Source organism: Mandrillus leucophaeus, unplaced genomic scaffold (genome assembly GCF_000951045.1).
Source record: "Mandrillus leucophaeus isolate KB7577 unplaced genomic scaffold, Mleu.le_1.0 Scaffold1099, whole genome shotgun sequence".
Classification (NCBI taxonomy): domain Eukaryota; kingdom Metazoa; phylum Chordata; class Mammalia; order Primates; family Cercopithecidae; genus Mandrillus; species Mandrillus leucophaeus.
Window position 1 is genome coordinate 312973 of NW_012099198.1, and position 14833 is coordinate 327805.

Here is a 14833-nt window from a genome sequence, read left to right on the forward strand (position 1 = left end):
CGAGCCACCACACCCAGCCCCAGTTTTTCTTTAGAAGTAGGAGTAAGGGTGGAAACAAAAATGAAAGAAAAAATTTTAATTAATTGTGCAATCATGATGAAAATTTATATTTTCTGTAATTTTTTTCAAGCCCCATTTGTGGACGATTTAACTTAGTTGAAATTGTAATACAGTATTTGTATATTGTTTATATACTGTTATCCTTTAAGTATTTTCTTGTGTTGCTACATTGCTACATTTAAAGAATGGTGTGCAAGGTTGGCATAACCTCTGGAAAATGAGACCTGGACCTCCTGCATGTTTTGCTTTCATGTACAGGGCTGAGTCCCAACTGCTGACAGTGCTGGTTCATTCCCTGGTCTGTAATAAAATGAGAAAAATAAGGATATGACTACAAGTTTTTTACGGAAGCTTAAATATATTCAGTTGAAGGCACCATCCATCCCGGGATTATTTATTTATTTATTTATTTATTTATTGGCCCCGACAATCTGGTCTTACTAATTTTTTGGTCATAAAATGTTTCTATAAGAATGGAAGCCTGGTTGCAGTGGCTCACGCCTGTAATCCCAGCAATTTGGGAGGCCGAGGCAGGCAAATCACCTAAATTCAGGAGTTCTAGATCAGCCTGGTCAACATGGTGAAACGCCGTCTCTACTAAAAATACCAAAAAATTAGCCAGGCGTGGTGGCACGCGCCTGTAATCCCAGCTACTTGGGAGGCTGAGGCAGGAGAATCACTTGAACCCGGGAGGTGGAGGCTGCAGTGAGCTGAGATCATGCCATTGCACTCCAGCCTGGGCAACAAGAGTGAAACTCTGTTTAAAAAAAAAAAAAGAATTAAAGATAATAGTAGTTGGTAGTTTTAAAAAATGTACCTTATAGGGGGAAAAAAAAAAAAAAACACCAAACAGTGGCTTTTGTTTCTTCCCAACATTTGGGAACCTTTTTTTCCTGATTGGTAAAATCTCAGTTTGTGAGATAAAATAGAGATAAAATAATTAGATTGTACTCATGGAAGCATACACAAGGTCAGATCTTGCTGAAACCCTCTAATAAAGCAAATCTCAATTAATAATGGTAATTAGAGCCTGTGCAAACAATGGGAAGAGTTCTGCCATTGGTTTTTCTTCCTGTTAATTAGTTTAATAAATAAACTGGTGGGTACCTTGTACAGGCTTGAATCAGGGCTGCAGAAGAACACTTGTATGCAGACATCTACCGTAGATCGTAGAATGTTGGCCAGGGCTCCGTTGTGGGAAACAAAAACCATGAGCTATTTTAACTGAAAGGGTTTACCCTGGGAAGTGAGAGTTTACAGAGTCATTGGAAGGGCTGCTGTATTAGTTTGCCAGGGCTGCTATAATAAGATCAAGGTCTTGGGGGTTAGGACTTCAACATACGAATTTGGGGGTAGGGGAGCACAAGTCAGCTCATAACAGCTGGGGAGCAGGCTTTAGGCCTAGCCCTGAGAAATGACTCCCAGACTAAGGCTGCAGAACTGACCCCGTGGAGAGTCACCACCTTGGTCACAGACAGCAGAGGGAGGAATCAGGGAGTCCCTGCTGTAGTTGCTCGATCCAGGGGTGTATGTTCTGAGCTGTGATTCTGGGATCAGGAAGCTGCAGCCACTGCTGTAGTGTTGGAAGCCAGGCAGCGTGAGCTCCAGTCATTGCATCCACACTACAGGTTTAAGAAGGAGGAAGGACAGAAGGTTGTGCTCCACCCTTTAAGGACTCTTCCTAGAAGTCAGACAGAACGTCTGGTCACACTGTTGGACAGAACTTAGTCACGTGCAACATCTAGCTGCACGGGAGGCTGGGAAATGTAGTCTTTGTTCCCAACAGCCATGCACACACAGGGCCAAAAATCTCCAGGAGTATGATGAAGGGAAAATGGGGGAATGGAGTTGGGGGGGTCAAGAGTGGTCTCTGCTGCACCTCCCTGAACAGAGACTCTGGGAGACTAGTAATGCATTCAAAATAAAGTGGCCCGTGTGGCCAAGGTTCTCCTCCAGAGCCTAAGCCCTTGGCCACAGGAGCTCACGCCTCCTCTCATTTCCTGTGAATGACTGTGTGCAATGTAAGCACGGAGCTTCTGCACTCTCATGGCCAGGTACTCTCCATGTGGCCAGAAACAGCAGTTCCTGAGGGGGCTCATGTTGTAGGTGATGATACAAAGAAGAGAAAGAGAGGGATCAGTTTTCCTAAGTTTGCATTTCATTTCAGAGTGAATAGTTTGTGAGGTGGGGCATCCCTGTCTCCTGGAGAAATGTATTTTTAATCTAATTGTTTATTATCTTTGCATAGCCCCTGGTCCAACTCATGACCCTTCAGTAACAACTGTTGCCACAGCGGAAAGTGGCGTAACCCAGATCAGCAGTAAAGCAACATCCTTTTACAAACTGAATGGAACTGGAACACCTCAGGTGCCAACAAATACCAGTGAGGGTGGCGAAGACTCTGGAGCCAATGATAGTTTAAGAACACCTGAACAAGGATATAATGGGACTGATGGAGCATCTCAAAAAACTCCCAGTGCTACTGGTAAGCATGGGCTTTTCTGCCAAGCAGTCATGATTCTTAAAGGAAATCGATATAATTTAAAATGTCATGTTTTCCAAATATTGTTCTTCTTTCAATTACCTAAGAAAATCTTTAAAACAATTTTTATAATGATGGTAATGCATATTTATTATATAAAATATAGACAAGAAGAAAAGAATAACAAGTAAATCATTAACTGGAGATAACCACTGATCACTTGATATACGAGTTTTACAATTTTAAGATGTGTACGTGCCTGTGTGCGTATGTATATACATATATATACGTTTTATTTTGTTTTACAAGTATCAAGGTCATCCTTTACATGTAGTTTCTCAACAATATATTACAAGTATTCTTCCCTGTTAGTATGTACATTTCTACAGGACAGTTTTAATACCTGCCTGGCATTCTGTTGTCTAAATCAGGGTTGGTAGATAATAATGGTTCTTGGGCCAAATATGGCTCACTTCCTGTTTTTGTAAGTAAAGTTTTATTGAGTCTGCCTATGGCTGCTTTCATGCTAGAATTGAGTAGTGGCAATGGAGAATATGTGGCTTGTAAAACCTGAAATATTTATTCTCTGGCCCTTACAGAAAAACATTGCTGAGACCTGGGTTAGATCAGTGATTCTAAAACTGTGGTTCAGAGATCTCTAGGGGTCTCCTAGATTCTTTCAAGGTATTTCTGGGTATTATCATAATACTACTAACATGTTATTTGGCTTTTTTACTCTCATTTTATCATGAGTGTACAGTGGAGTTTTGCAGATTCTATATGATATGGGATGACGCTGTCACTCTAACAGCTAATGGAATGTATGCTTTTGTATTGTTATGTTTAAAAAACTTTATCTTTTTAATTTATAATACAGTATGGTAAATATTAATCAAGATAACCCATATAAACAAAAATTCTCCAAGAGCCTTAATAATTCTTAAGCAGTTAGAAGGGCCCTGAGACCACAGTGTTGAAGAATTACTTGTCTAGAAGCATTGTAAATTATTTAACTACTCCCCTGTTGTTGAGAAGGTAGATTATTTAAATTATTTACATTTTTTTCATAAAAAACATTGTGATACAATAGTTTTGTTAGTTCTAAAAGTATTGATAGTATCATTTCACATACACAGTTAAATCATTGAATTATTTCTAGGGTAATATGAGAAACTTTTAGAAATTGCTAGGGGGCTGGGCACAGTGGGTCACGCCTGTAATCCCGGCACTTTGGGAGGCTAAGGCAGGTGATCATCTGAGGTTGGGAGTTCGAGACCAGCCTGGCCAACATGGCAAAACCCTATCTCTACTAAAAATACAAAAGTTAGCTGGGTGTGGTGGTGCGTGCCTGTAATGCCAGCTACTTGGGAGGCTGAGGCAAGAGAATTGCTTGAACTCAGGAGGTGGAGGTTGCAGTGAGTGGAGATGGTGCCACTGCACTCCTGATAGAGTGAGACTCTGTCTCAAAAAAAAAAAAGTAAATAAATAAAAGAAATTCCTAGGGAGCTTATGTTAAGTATTGTTACAAAAATTTGGGCTTAGGGCACCCCCTAGTACTTCAGTGGCCGTTGTAGTCCTAGGGGTTGGGACCATACCAGATAGTCTGCCCAGAAATCTCTGGACAGGCTTACTGTTGAAGGGCATTTCCAGAGGAAGCCAATCTACAATGACTGGAATAAGAACCTACTTCTTCAAATGTACAGACATCAACAGAGAGTCACAAAGATCAAGAATAATCAGGCAAACATGATATTACTGGAGAGACAAAATAAAGTGCAAGTGGTTGACCATAAAGAGATGGGAGATGTATGAACTGTCTGGCAGAGAATTCAAAATACATGTTTTAAGGAAGCCTAGCAAACTTTAAGAAGATACAGATAAATAATTCAAAGAAATGAGGAAAAAAATAAGTGACTAGATTGAGATAATTAACAGAAAAGCAAACAGAAATTCTGAAGCTAAAAAATACTTTGAACAAAATGAAAAATGTAGTAGAGAGCACCAAGAGTAGAATTGATCAAGCAGAAGAATAATCTTTCAACTTAAAGACAGATTATTTGAAAATATACAGTCAGAGGAGGAAAAAGAAAAAGTGGATAAAAAGGAATGAAGAATGCCTATAGGATTTATAGGACAGCATCAAAAGAGGTAGTGTTTGAATCGGAGTTCATCTAGAGGAAGAGAAAGATAAAGAGGTAGAAAGCTTATTTAAAGAAATAGTAGCAGAAAACTCTCCAAACCTGGAGAAAGATATAAATATCCGGTATGGGAATGAAAAATGACCCCAATCAGAGTCAATTCAAACAAGACTACTCCAGAACATAATCACACTGTCAGACATCACAGATAATGGGGATTTGGAAAGCAAAAAGAGAAAAGAAGCAAATAACATATAAGGGAGCTCCACTGTAGCTAGCAGCAGACTTCTCAGCAGAAACTTACAGGTCAGGAGAGAGTGGGATGATATATTCACAGTGCTGAAAGAAAACAATCTGCCAACCAAGATTACTATACCCAGCAGAACTGGCCTTCAAAAATGAAGATGAGATAAAAGACTTTCCCAGAGAAACAAAAGCTGAGGGAGTTCATCACCACTAGACATGTCTTATAAGAAATACTAAAGAGCATTTTTAAGCCAAAAGAAAAGGACACTAATGATTAATTGAAAACATATGAAAGGATAAGACTAGTAAAATACACAGCCAGATTCAGAATACATGAATACTGTAATGGTCATACGCATCTTTAGTATGAAAATTAATAGATAATACTTAAAAAATAATAACTACAGTAACTTGTGGGGGGATATGCATATAAAAAGATGTAAATGGTGACATAAACAATTAATAATGTGAGGGGGGGAATGGACTAGAAGTGTAGAGGTCAGTTTTTGTGCATGTGATCAAAGTTGTCACCAGCATAAAATAACTTGTTATAACTATAAGATTCTTTTTATAAGCCTCATGGTAACCACAAAGAAGAACCTTTAGTAGATACACAAAAATTAAAAAGCAAGGAATCAAAACATGCTACTAGAGAATATCACTTAACCTCAAAGGAAGATAGTAAGAGAGGACAAAAGGAAGAAAAAGTCTAGAAAACAACCAAATGGCAGTAGTAAGTTCTTACCTATCAATAGAAACGTTGAAAGTAAAGGGTTTAAATTCTCCAGTCAAAAGACATAGAGTGCGTGAATGGGTAAAAAAAAAAAAAAAAAAGCAAACTCAATAATATGCTGTTTACAAGAGACTCACCTCACCTGCAAGGACATGCCTAGACTGAAAGTGAAGGGATGGAAAAAGATACTGCATGCTAATGGAAATCTAAAGAGAGCCAGGAGTAGCTATCCTTATATCAGATAAAATAAACTTTAAGTTCAAAACTTTTAATAGAGACAACAAACATCATTTTATAATGATAAAGGGATCAATTAATCAAGAAGTCTTAACAATTGTAAATATATATGTAACCAGCATTGGAATGCCTAAATATATAAAGCACATATTAATGGATCTGAATGGAGAGACTGACTGCAATGCAACCGATACCTTACTTCCAGCAGTGGATGATGATCCAGACAGGAAATCAATAAGGAAGCATCAAACTTAAACTACAGTTTAGACCAAATGGATGTATCAGACATATACGGAATATTCCATCCAACAGCTACAGAATATACACTTTTCAATTGCACTTGGAACGTTCTCCAGGTAGATCATATGTTAGACCACAAAACAAGTCTTAACAGATTTAAGAAGTGTGAAATCGTATTGAATATCTTTTCTGATGATGGCATCAAACTAGAAATAAATAACAGGAGGAACTTCAGAAAATTCACAGATGTATGGAAATTAAACAACATGCTCCTGAACAACTAATGGGTTGATGATGAAATTAAAAGGGAAACTAAAAAATATCTTGAGACAAACATCACTTCTTAAGCAAATTTGTTAACATATTTCTTCTTCTTTAAAATGATGCCATAACCACCTTCATGAAGTTACTGTGAGACATAAATTAGAAAATGCTTGTACAGCCCTGGTACAGGATCTGGGACATGGTCAGGTCCCCAATAAGGGTGATGCTGATCTTGCCATCTCCCACAGTAACTATTGTTAATTGTTTTGTCACAGATGCCCCTGAACAATCAATGGGTCAGTGAAGAAATTAAAAGAGAAATTTAAAAATTTCTTGAAGCCAATGAAAATGGAAACACAATATACTAAAGCTTATGGGATACACCAAAAGCAAGCAACCCTTCCAAGAAGGTTGACAGCAATAAACTCCTACATCAAAAAAGAAAGCTCCCTGGGCATGGTGGCTCATGCCTGTAATCCCAGAACTTTGGGAGGCCGAGGTGGGTGGATCACTTGAGGTCAGGAGTTCGACACCAGCCTGGCCAACATGGTAAAACCCCGTCTCTGCTAAAAATACAAAAATTGGTCAGGTGTAGTGACACACACCTGTAATCCCAGCTACTAGGGAGGCTGAGACAGGAGAGTTGCTTGAACCCAGAGGGCAGAGATTGCAGTGAGCCGAAATCACACCACTGCACTCCAGCCTGGGCAACAGAGCAAGATTCCATCTATCTATCTATCTATCTATATATATATAAAAATAAAGCAAGCTCACACCTCCAGCCTGGGTATTGAGAACCTGTCTGAAAAAAGCAAAAAACAAAACCCTCAAGTAAAAAACCTGATGTGGCACGTTAAGGAACTAGAACAACAAGAACAAACTAATCTTCAAATTAGTAAAAGAAACAAAATAATAAAAGTCAAAGCTGAAATAAATGAAATAGGCACTAGAAAAACAATAGAAAAGATCAATAAATTAAGTTGTTTTTTTGAAAAGATAAGGAATATTGACAAAGCTTTAGCTAGACTAAGAAAAAAGAGACACTACTCAAAGAAAATCAGAAATGAGAGACATTATAAACTGACACCACAGAAATACAAAGGAACAATCATGAACAATTATATGCCAACAAATTGGATAACCTAGAAGAAATGGATAAATTCCTTGCCATATACCGTTTACTACGATTGAATTACAAAGAAACAGAAAATCTGAATAATCCAATAATGAGTTAGGAGGTTGAATCAGTAACAGAACATCTCCCATTTCTATTTATTATTATTATTATTCTAAGAGACAGTGTCTCCCTCTGTCACCCAGGCTGGAGTGCAGTGGTGTGATCATAGATCACTGTAAGTTGAACTCCTGGGCTGAAATGATCCTTCTGCCTTAGTGTCACGAGTACCTGGGTGTGCTATAGGTGTGCACCACTACATCCAGCTAACTTTTAAAATTTTTTTGTAAAGATGGGGTCTCACTATGTTGCCCAGCTGGTCTTGAACTCCCAGCCTCAAGTGACCTCCCCACCTTGGCCTCCCAAAGTGCTGGGATTACAGGTGTGAGCCACCGCACCCAGTCCTCTGCCAAACATTTAAAGAAGGTCTAATGACAATTCTTCTCAAATGCTTCCAAAAATTGAGGAAGAGAGAATACTTCCAAACTCATTTAACAAGACCAGCATTACCTTGATACCAAAACCAGACAAGGCTGCAACCCAAAACACTACAGGCCAAGATGCAAAAATCTTTAACCAAATACTAGCAAACCTAATTTAACAGCATATTAAAGAGATCATTCACCATGATCAAGTGGGATTCTTCCAAGAAATGCAAAAAGGGTTCAACTTGTGCGAAACAATAAATGTGCTACACCATGTTAACAGAATGAAGGACAGAAACCATACGATCATTTCAGCAGATGCAGAAAAAACATTTGACCAAAAAATACTGTTAACTGTGCTTTCTTTTCTGAACTTAAGAACTTGCTTTTCCAAAACCTTCCCAGAATTCCTGTGTGAATCAATAAAATTTACTTCTTAAAGCATTTCTCCTTCTTTAAAATGGTGCCATTAGCCGGGCGTGGTGGCGGGCACCTGTAATCCCAGCTACTCGGGAGGCTGAAGCAGGAGAATCGCTTGAACCTGGGAGGCAGAGGTTGCGGTGAGCTGAGATTGTGCCATTGCACTCCAGCCTGGGTGATGAGCAAGACTTTGTCTCAAAAAAAAAAAAATGGTGCCATACTTTTCTCATGAAGTTGTTGTGAGGCGTAAATGAGAACATACTGTACAGCACCTGGGACATGGTTGGCCTCTCAAAAGGAGTGCTGCTGTTCTTGCTACCTATACCACTGCAACTATTGTTACTGTTTTATCATTATCCTCGTCACCATCATTGTTATTGATTGTAAATGGGAGCAGCTGCGATCATCTTCCAAATATGCCACTCTGACTCTGTGAACATGTCACTTTATAAAGAGGACACTCAAGCCTGGAGGGGCCTTCTGGCATGGTGTTTGTTGAATTGTGGGCCACAGGATCCTTCCCTGCTTGTTCCATTTTCCCTTCTCTTGTTTCTTCTCCTGCCTTTTAAATTAATTAATTAATTTTTTTCTTTTGAGACAGAGTCTCGCTCTGTTGCCCAGGCTGGAGTGTAGTGGCGCGATCTTGGCTCACTGCAACCTCCACCTCCTGGGTTCAAGCGATTCTCCTGCCTCAGCCTCCTGAGTAGCTGGGATCACAGGTGGCTGCCACCATACCCAACTAATTTTTGTATTTTTGGTAGAGACAGGGTTTCACCATGTTGGCCAGGCTGGTGTCAAGCTCCTGACCTCAAATGATCTGCCTGCCTCAGCCTCCCAAAGTGCTGGGATTACAGGCATGAGCCAGTGTGCCTGGCTTCCTGCAGTTTTTTTATTGATTGGATGAATGTTTGTATATCCCATGAGCCAGGTGAGGCACACTTTCCATGCACATACCAAGATGGTAACACTTATGCCATCTTTACTCCTTTGGGATTAGTCCCAAGTTCGTTGAGAATGATGGCCATATCACCTGGGTTTTACTCTTCAGTTTCTGGTTATTACTCCTCAGTCTTCAGCTTAATTAGGATGCATGCTTTTGGTAGTTCTACAGTTAGTAACCCTGATGGCTTCCACTGGTTTACGATCTTGTACATCTAAGATGATGAAACTAAGGTTCAGAGAGGTGAGATTACTTTGAGTAAAATTGCACGGTGAGCGACTAGCAGAATTGGACCCTGAAACCAGATTTCTAATGTCCAAATCTTGTCCCTTGTTTATCGTATCATGGTGGTTCAATAATAATTCATCGTGTTTAGTGTGGTGTGCTAGAGCTGTCAACAGAGGAATTGGAGATGGAGAGGTTTGAAGGGACTAAGTCTAGGCCACACAGCTAATGGATGGAGCAGGTCTTTAATCCCCGATCTGGGTTCCAAGACCAGTTCTTTTCTTTTTATGCTGCTCTGCCCCTGCTATCTTTATGTCAGAAAACCACTGAGCTTCCTTCTAGATGTCAGGGTTTGGCAAAAAAGTTAGCATGTGCTTCTGCATCATGCAGCGTTTTCTGAGAATGGGGAGATGGACTCATTTTGCATCTTTGATCTCTTTTTTTTATTTTGAGACGGAGTCTCAGTCTTATCACCCAGGCTGGAGTGCAGTGGCGCGATCTCGGCTCACTACAACCTCCACCTCCTGGGTTCAAGTGATTCTCCTGCCTCAGCCTCCCAAGTAGCTAGGATTACAGGTGCCTGCCACCACGCCCAGCTAATTTTTGTATTTTTGTAGTAGAGATGGGGTTTCACCATGTTGGCCAGGCTGGTCTTGAACTCGTGACCTCAGGGGATCCGTCCGCCTTGGCCTCCCAAAGTTTGGTCTCTTTTTGTATCAGCTTCTATACAGACCTAACCCCATTTTTAAGTCACAGCCAACATGACCAACTTCTATCAGTTTTGCTTCTGTTCCAAAGGCTTCTGTTTTACTAACATACACACATACATGTATGCATATGGATTTAAATAAATTCTGGTGCAGGGAAGTCTAGAAAGCAAAGAGATAAAACTCTGTGATTGGAAAGTCACTTCTGGAAACTAGACATATAGAGCAGACCTCGCTCTTACATTTCTTTTTGAAGTGCATTAATTTTTTTTTTTTTTGAAAACAATGTAGGGCCCAGTCCTGTGTTTGACATTAAAGCTGTTTCCATCAGTCCAACCAATGTGATCTTAACCTGGAAAAGTAACGACTCAGCTGCTTCCGAGTACAAGTGTGTGGTAAAGAATGAGATGGAAAATGAGACAACAGTTACCGTTGTGTATCGACCGTGGTGTAACATCACAGGCTTACGTCCTGGAACTTCATATGTGTTCTCCATCACTCCAGGAGCAGGCAATGAGACTTGGGGAGATCCCAGAGTCATAGATGTCGTCACAGGTAAGACGACTGGCTCCCAGGGATGATGACAAACCATTTCTTATTATCCTGTGTTCTAGGGCCTTGTCCATTCAAGTTGCCTGTTGGGAAGAGAGTGGTTTTCATAAACTAGAAGAGGAGAAAAGGTGCTGTGTTGTTGCAAGCCTCGGATTTCTGGTGGCCACATCATTCAGTATGAAGGCCCTCTGTGTTTTGGGAAGTTCTGACTACTTCTGTGTGGTTTTAAAAATCTTCCATTATTGTTGGTTAATACCTACTTTTCTGTTAAGACTCAGGAGTAGAGACTTCCTTAAAAACGTGTTTTCATGGTAATTACCAGCCTTTTAAGCTCCCAGGAAATTGATGCTGTGTTTGTATGCCCCGGGAGTTTCTGTTGGGCAGGGAAGTTTGGTGTATTTTATAGAGAAGTATGTGTTTCAAATGAAATAAGAGCTTGATGATATTTAAATTTTAATTCAGATTTGATAGTTTAGATTTTGATTTATCTTAGATGTCAGTGCCTAAGCCATCTATTAGAGCTGCAAACTTAGCTCTTTTTTTAAGCTGAAAAGAACCAAACATTTTAAAAAACAGGTGGAGAAACTCTTTTTTAAGGTGAAGAGAACCAAAAATTGAAAAAAGAGGTCCTCTGTTAGTTTTCTGACCTGGGGGGCTGAGGGGTGTGATCTGAGGGGCTGGAGTTGCCCATGGGCACCTGAGCTCTTGGAGCCCCCACGGCTGGAGGTGAACGAGGTCCAGCATGAAGCAGCAAACACGAAACCAGTGGCTTCCAACATTTTTAGTCAGGAAACTATTTCTTTAAACAAAACCGTGCCCAGGAGCTCAATAAGTAAAAACAAAAAGAACTGGAGAGAAAAGAGCCAAAGAAACGGGTGTCACGGGCACCCTCACAAAACTCCTGGAGCTCCTCAGAGCCCTATTTTGGGGGGGAGCGGGGGGAACCCGCTGTAAAGGTTTGCTCTGTTACCTTGTGAAAGAGAGGAAAAGAAGGAGAGCACAGAGAGATGACAGAAGAGATGAGAATGAGAGAAAAGAGCACAGAACTTGGAAATGGTGATGAGGACAAGGCGAGCCCGAGGGGGTGGCCGTGGGAAAGGGGATGCGGAGGGGCAGGAAGCACCGGTAGAGGGGCCGAGCATCCTTATCTGCCTTAAAGCCCCGAGCGCAGGGCTGCATTGGAGCAGGTCCGTCAGCTGCTGCGCATTGAGCACGGACCGTGTGCCTCGCTGTCCTTACTGTTACTTTGTCCTCACAGTAACCCTGGGGGCTGCAGTGGAAGACGCTGTAATGTGGAGAAGTTAAGTTTCTTCCGGCGTCTCAGAGTTACTGAGCTTCAAGTGGTGGGGCTGGAACCCGGAGTCTAACTCTAGACCACTGTGGCGCAGTGATGTTCGTAACAGCTATCCACAGTCACCGAGCTGGGAATTGATTGGTTCCGCGTTACTTAATAAAACAAAAAGACACGACTGACCTGATTTAGAAATCCCTGCATGAGAGACATGTGCTGTGAGGAATCATCTCACTGTTTCGGAGCTGGACGGTGCCTTAGAATCATCTAGGCCAACGTCTTCACCTTCAGACCCCTGCAGCCCTCAGGCAGGGCTCTATCTACAGCCCTACCTGTACTTTTCTGTACGTGAAGCTGCAGCCCTGGTTCTCCTGTCCCCACTGCTACTGGGAGTGTGTGTTCTTGAGCAAACCGCCCTGCCTCTCTGGGTCTCTGTGTTCTTACCGGATAAGTGAGGGGAGTGCATGTCATTTTGGGTGAAGTGGTTTGACTTATGTTACCATCAACCAAGTAAGGTGATGGGAGGAAGGGCCAGGACATAGTGGAGATGGAATATCTTCTGAAAAATCCCCTTGGGGCTGGGATATCGAATGTGCTGCTTACTTCAAATGTCGCGGTAATTTAGAATGATGTTATTTGCATTGTCTTGAATTGAGACCTTTAGATTAGTAGGCAGTCACTTTAGTTGAGGCTTTGTTCCTGATAGCTAAAACACATGTATTTAAATGCTGCCGTTTAAAAGGGACAATTTAGAAGAGTGTCCAGTCACTATTGGGGTTAATCTTGGAGACCAGTGTGGATCCTAAACAATTTCAGTTTTAAGGTTTTTTGCTTCTTTTCCGCGTTATTATTTTCTCCCCCAGCCCTGCTTTGAAATGATGGAAATGCATTGGACTGTGATAGAAAGGAAGTATTTTTAGTGAGTCACATCAGGACCTCAGTGACCTCATTCTTTCTTTTTTTCTTTTCTTTGAAAACCTGCTCCCAGCACTGAACCCCAGTCATTCTTAATGAAGGTGACTGCATATCTCTTATTCCATTAATGCATGTTGTGTTTTTAAAATAGAGCCGATTCCAGTTTCTGGTCTCCGTGTTGCCCTCACTGGTGTGAGGCAGGCTACTCTCTCCTGGAGCAATGGCGATGGCACTGCCTCCTGCCGGGTGCTTCTTGAAGGCATTGGAAGCCATGAGGAGTCGACTCAAGACTTTGCAGTCAATATCTCAGGCCTGAAGCCAGGGGTTCAATACAGCATCAACCCATATCTTCTACAATCAAATAAGACAGAGGGAGACCCCCTGGGTACAGAAGGGGGCTTGGGTGAGTTACAAAGGGTACCTCCCATCTCCCTTACTGATTCTCACTTTCAGTATCATAATGGTTTAAAAAATAAATTGCTCTTCTGTGTGTGAAGATTTAGAATTTATAGAGGGCTTTTCCTCCACATTTTAGTTTGATCCCCCACCTGCATGAGAAAGGAAGGAAACGTGTTCTGATTTTACAGGGGAACACACTGGGGCTGAGAACAGCAATAGGGATTGAAACTGTGTAGAGTCTGGTACCCGGGAAAGTGGAGGCCCCTTTAGCTTTCTCTCTTTCAATTGAGCAAATAACAGCTGTGTCAACCCAAGTTGGGCCTTCAGAGGAACTTATCACGTCTGCTGGGTGACGTTGGCGTTGTTATTTGCAGATTTCAGAGCATTTGTAGAGGATCCCCAGGCTAACTCCACGAGGAGGACAGGAACTTAACCTGCATTGTACACTTAGGAAAACAGCCACGGAGTGGGTGTCAGGATCCTTGCTTGCAAGTGACAGAAACCAGACTTTGGATAGCTCAGACAGAAGGAACAATTTATTGTCTCGTGTGGATTTTCCTGCTAGCGGGAAGCCTTAGAGAAAGAGATGAGGCAATTTTCATCCCTCCCTCCTGCTTCTTTCTGTTTATCAGCTTCATTCTCAGAGCAGCTCCCTCTGCACACTCAAGGAGCCCAGCTGCTCCCGTTTCACACCCTGCAGCTGCCCCACCAGCCAAGGTCTGGTCCAGGGAAACGTGTCTTGAGTGGGGTCTGATTAGCAAAGTCTGCTTCACAGAGCTATCCCTGGAAATCCATGCTGGGACAGGAGAAGAAAACGTCCCAAAGAAGGGAGAATGACCTGAAATAAGCAGAGTTTGAAAGAGAAGCACCAGATATCTGTGGTGCTACTGGAATAACAGTACAAATGGAGATGGAGCTATCAGGCCTTTTTATGGGGCTGCTTCTCTCTCTGGAGGAGGAAGGGAGCAGATATTGATGGAGCACCAACTGTGGCCACTGTCTGATGGCCATCGGATGGGGCGGGGGGCTCCAAAGGAAGATGGGGGATGTGTCCCTCTTGTGGTTGATGTCTTTTTGTCTCCTGTGCTTGAAACAGATGCCAGCAACACAGAGAGAAGCCGGGCAGGCAGCCCCACCACCCCTGTGCACAACGAGTCCCTCCTGGGACCTGCGGACTCATCCTCCAGCCAGCAGTCCCGAGACACGGAAGTCCTGCTTGTCGAGTTAAAGCCTGGCACCCGATACAATGCCACCGTTTATTCCCAGGCAGCGAATGGCACAGAAGGACAGCCCCAGACCATAGAGTTCAGGACAAGTAGGTTGAACTTTGTAAAATGGTGGCAGCCAGAGTTTCCTAGCACAGTGTTCTGTCTCCTGTGATTCCG

The 14833-nt window shown here is 41.9% G+C and overlaps 1 protein-coding gene across 1 annotated transcript in view; it reads left to right on the forward strand.

Annotated features, from left to right (window-relative positions):
- Positions 1-14833, forward strand: part of PTPRJ (protein tyrosine phosphatase, receptor type, J) — a 71427-nt gene that overhangs the window by 5092 nt on the left and 51502 nt on the right. Inside the window, exons 5-8 of the mRNA XM_011989842.1 lie at positions 2309-2545; positions 10583-10846; positions 13201-13452; positions 14545-14763. Coding sequence (XP_011845232.1) covers positions 2309-2545; positions 10583-10846; positions 13201-13452; positions 14545-14763 — 972 coding nt within the window. The remainder of the gene's footprint in view (positions 1-2308; positions 2546-10582; positions 10847-13200; positions 13453-14544; positions 14764-14833) is intronic.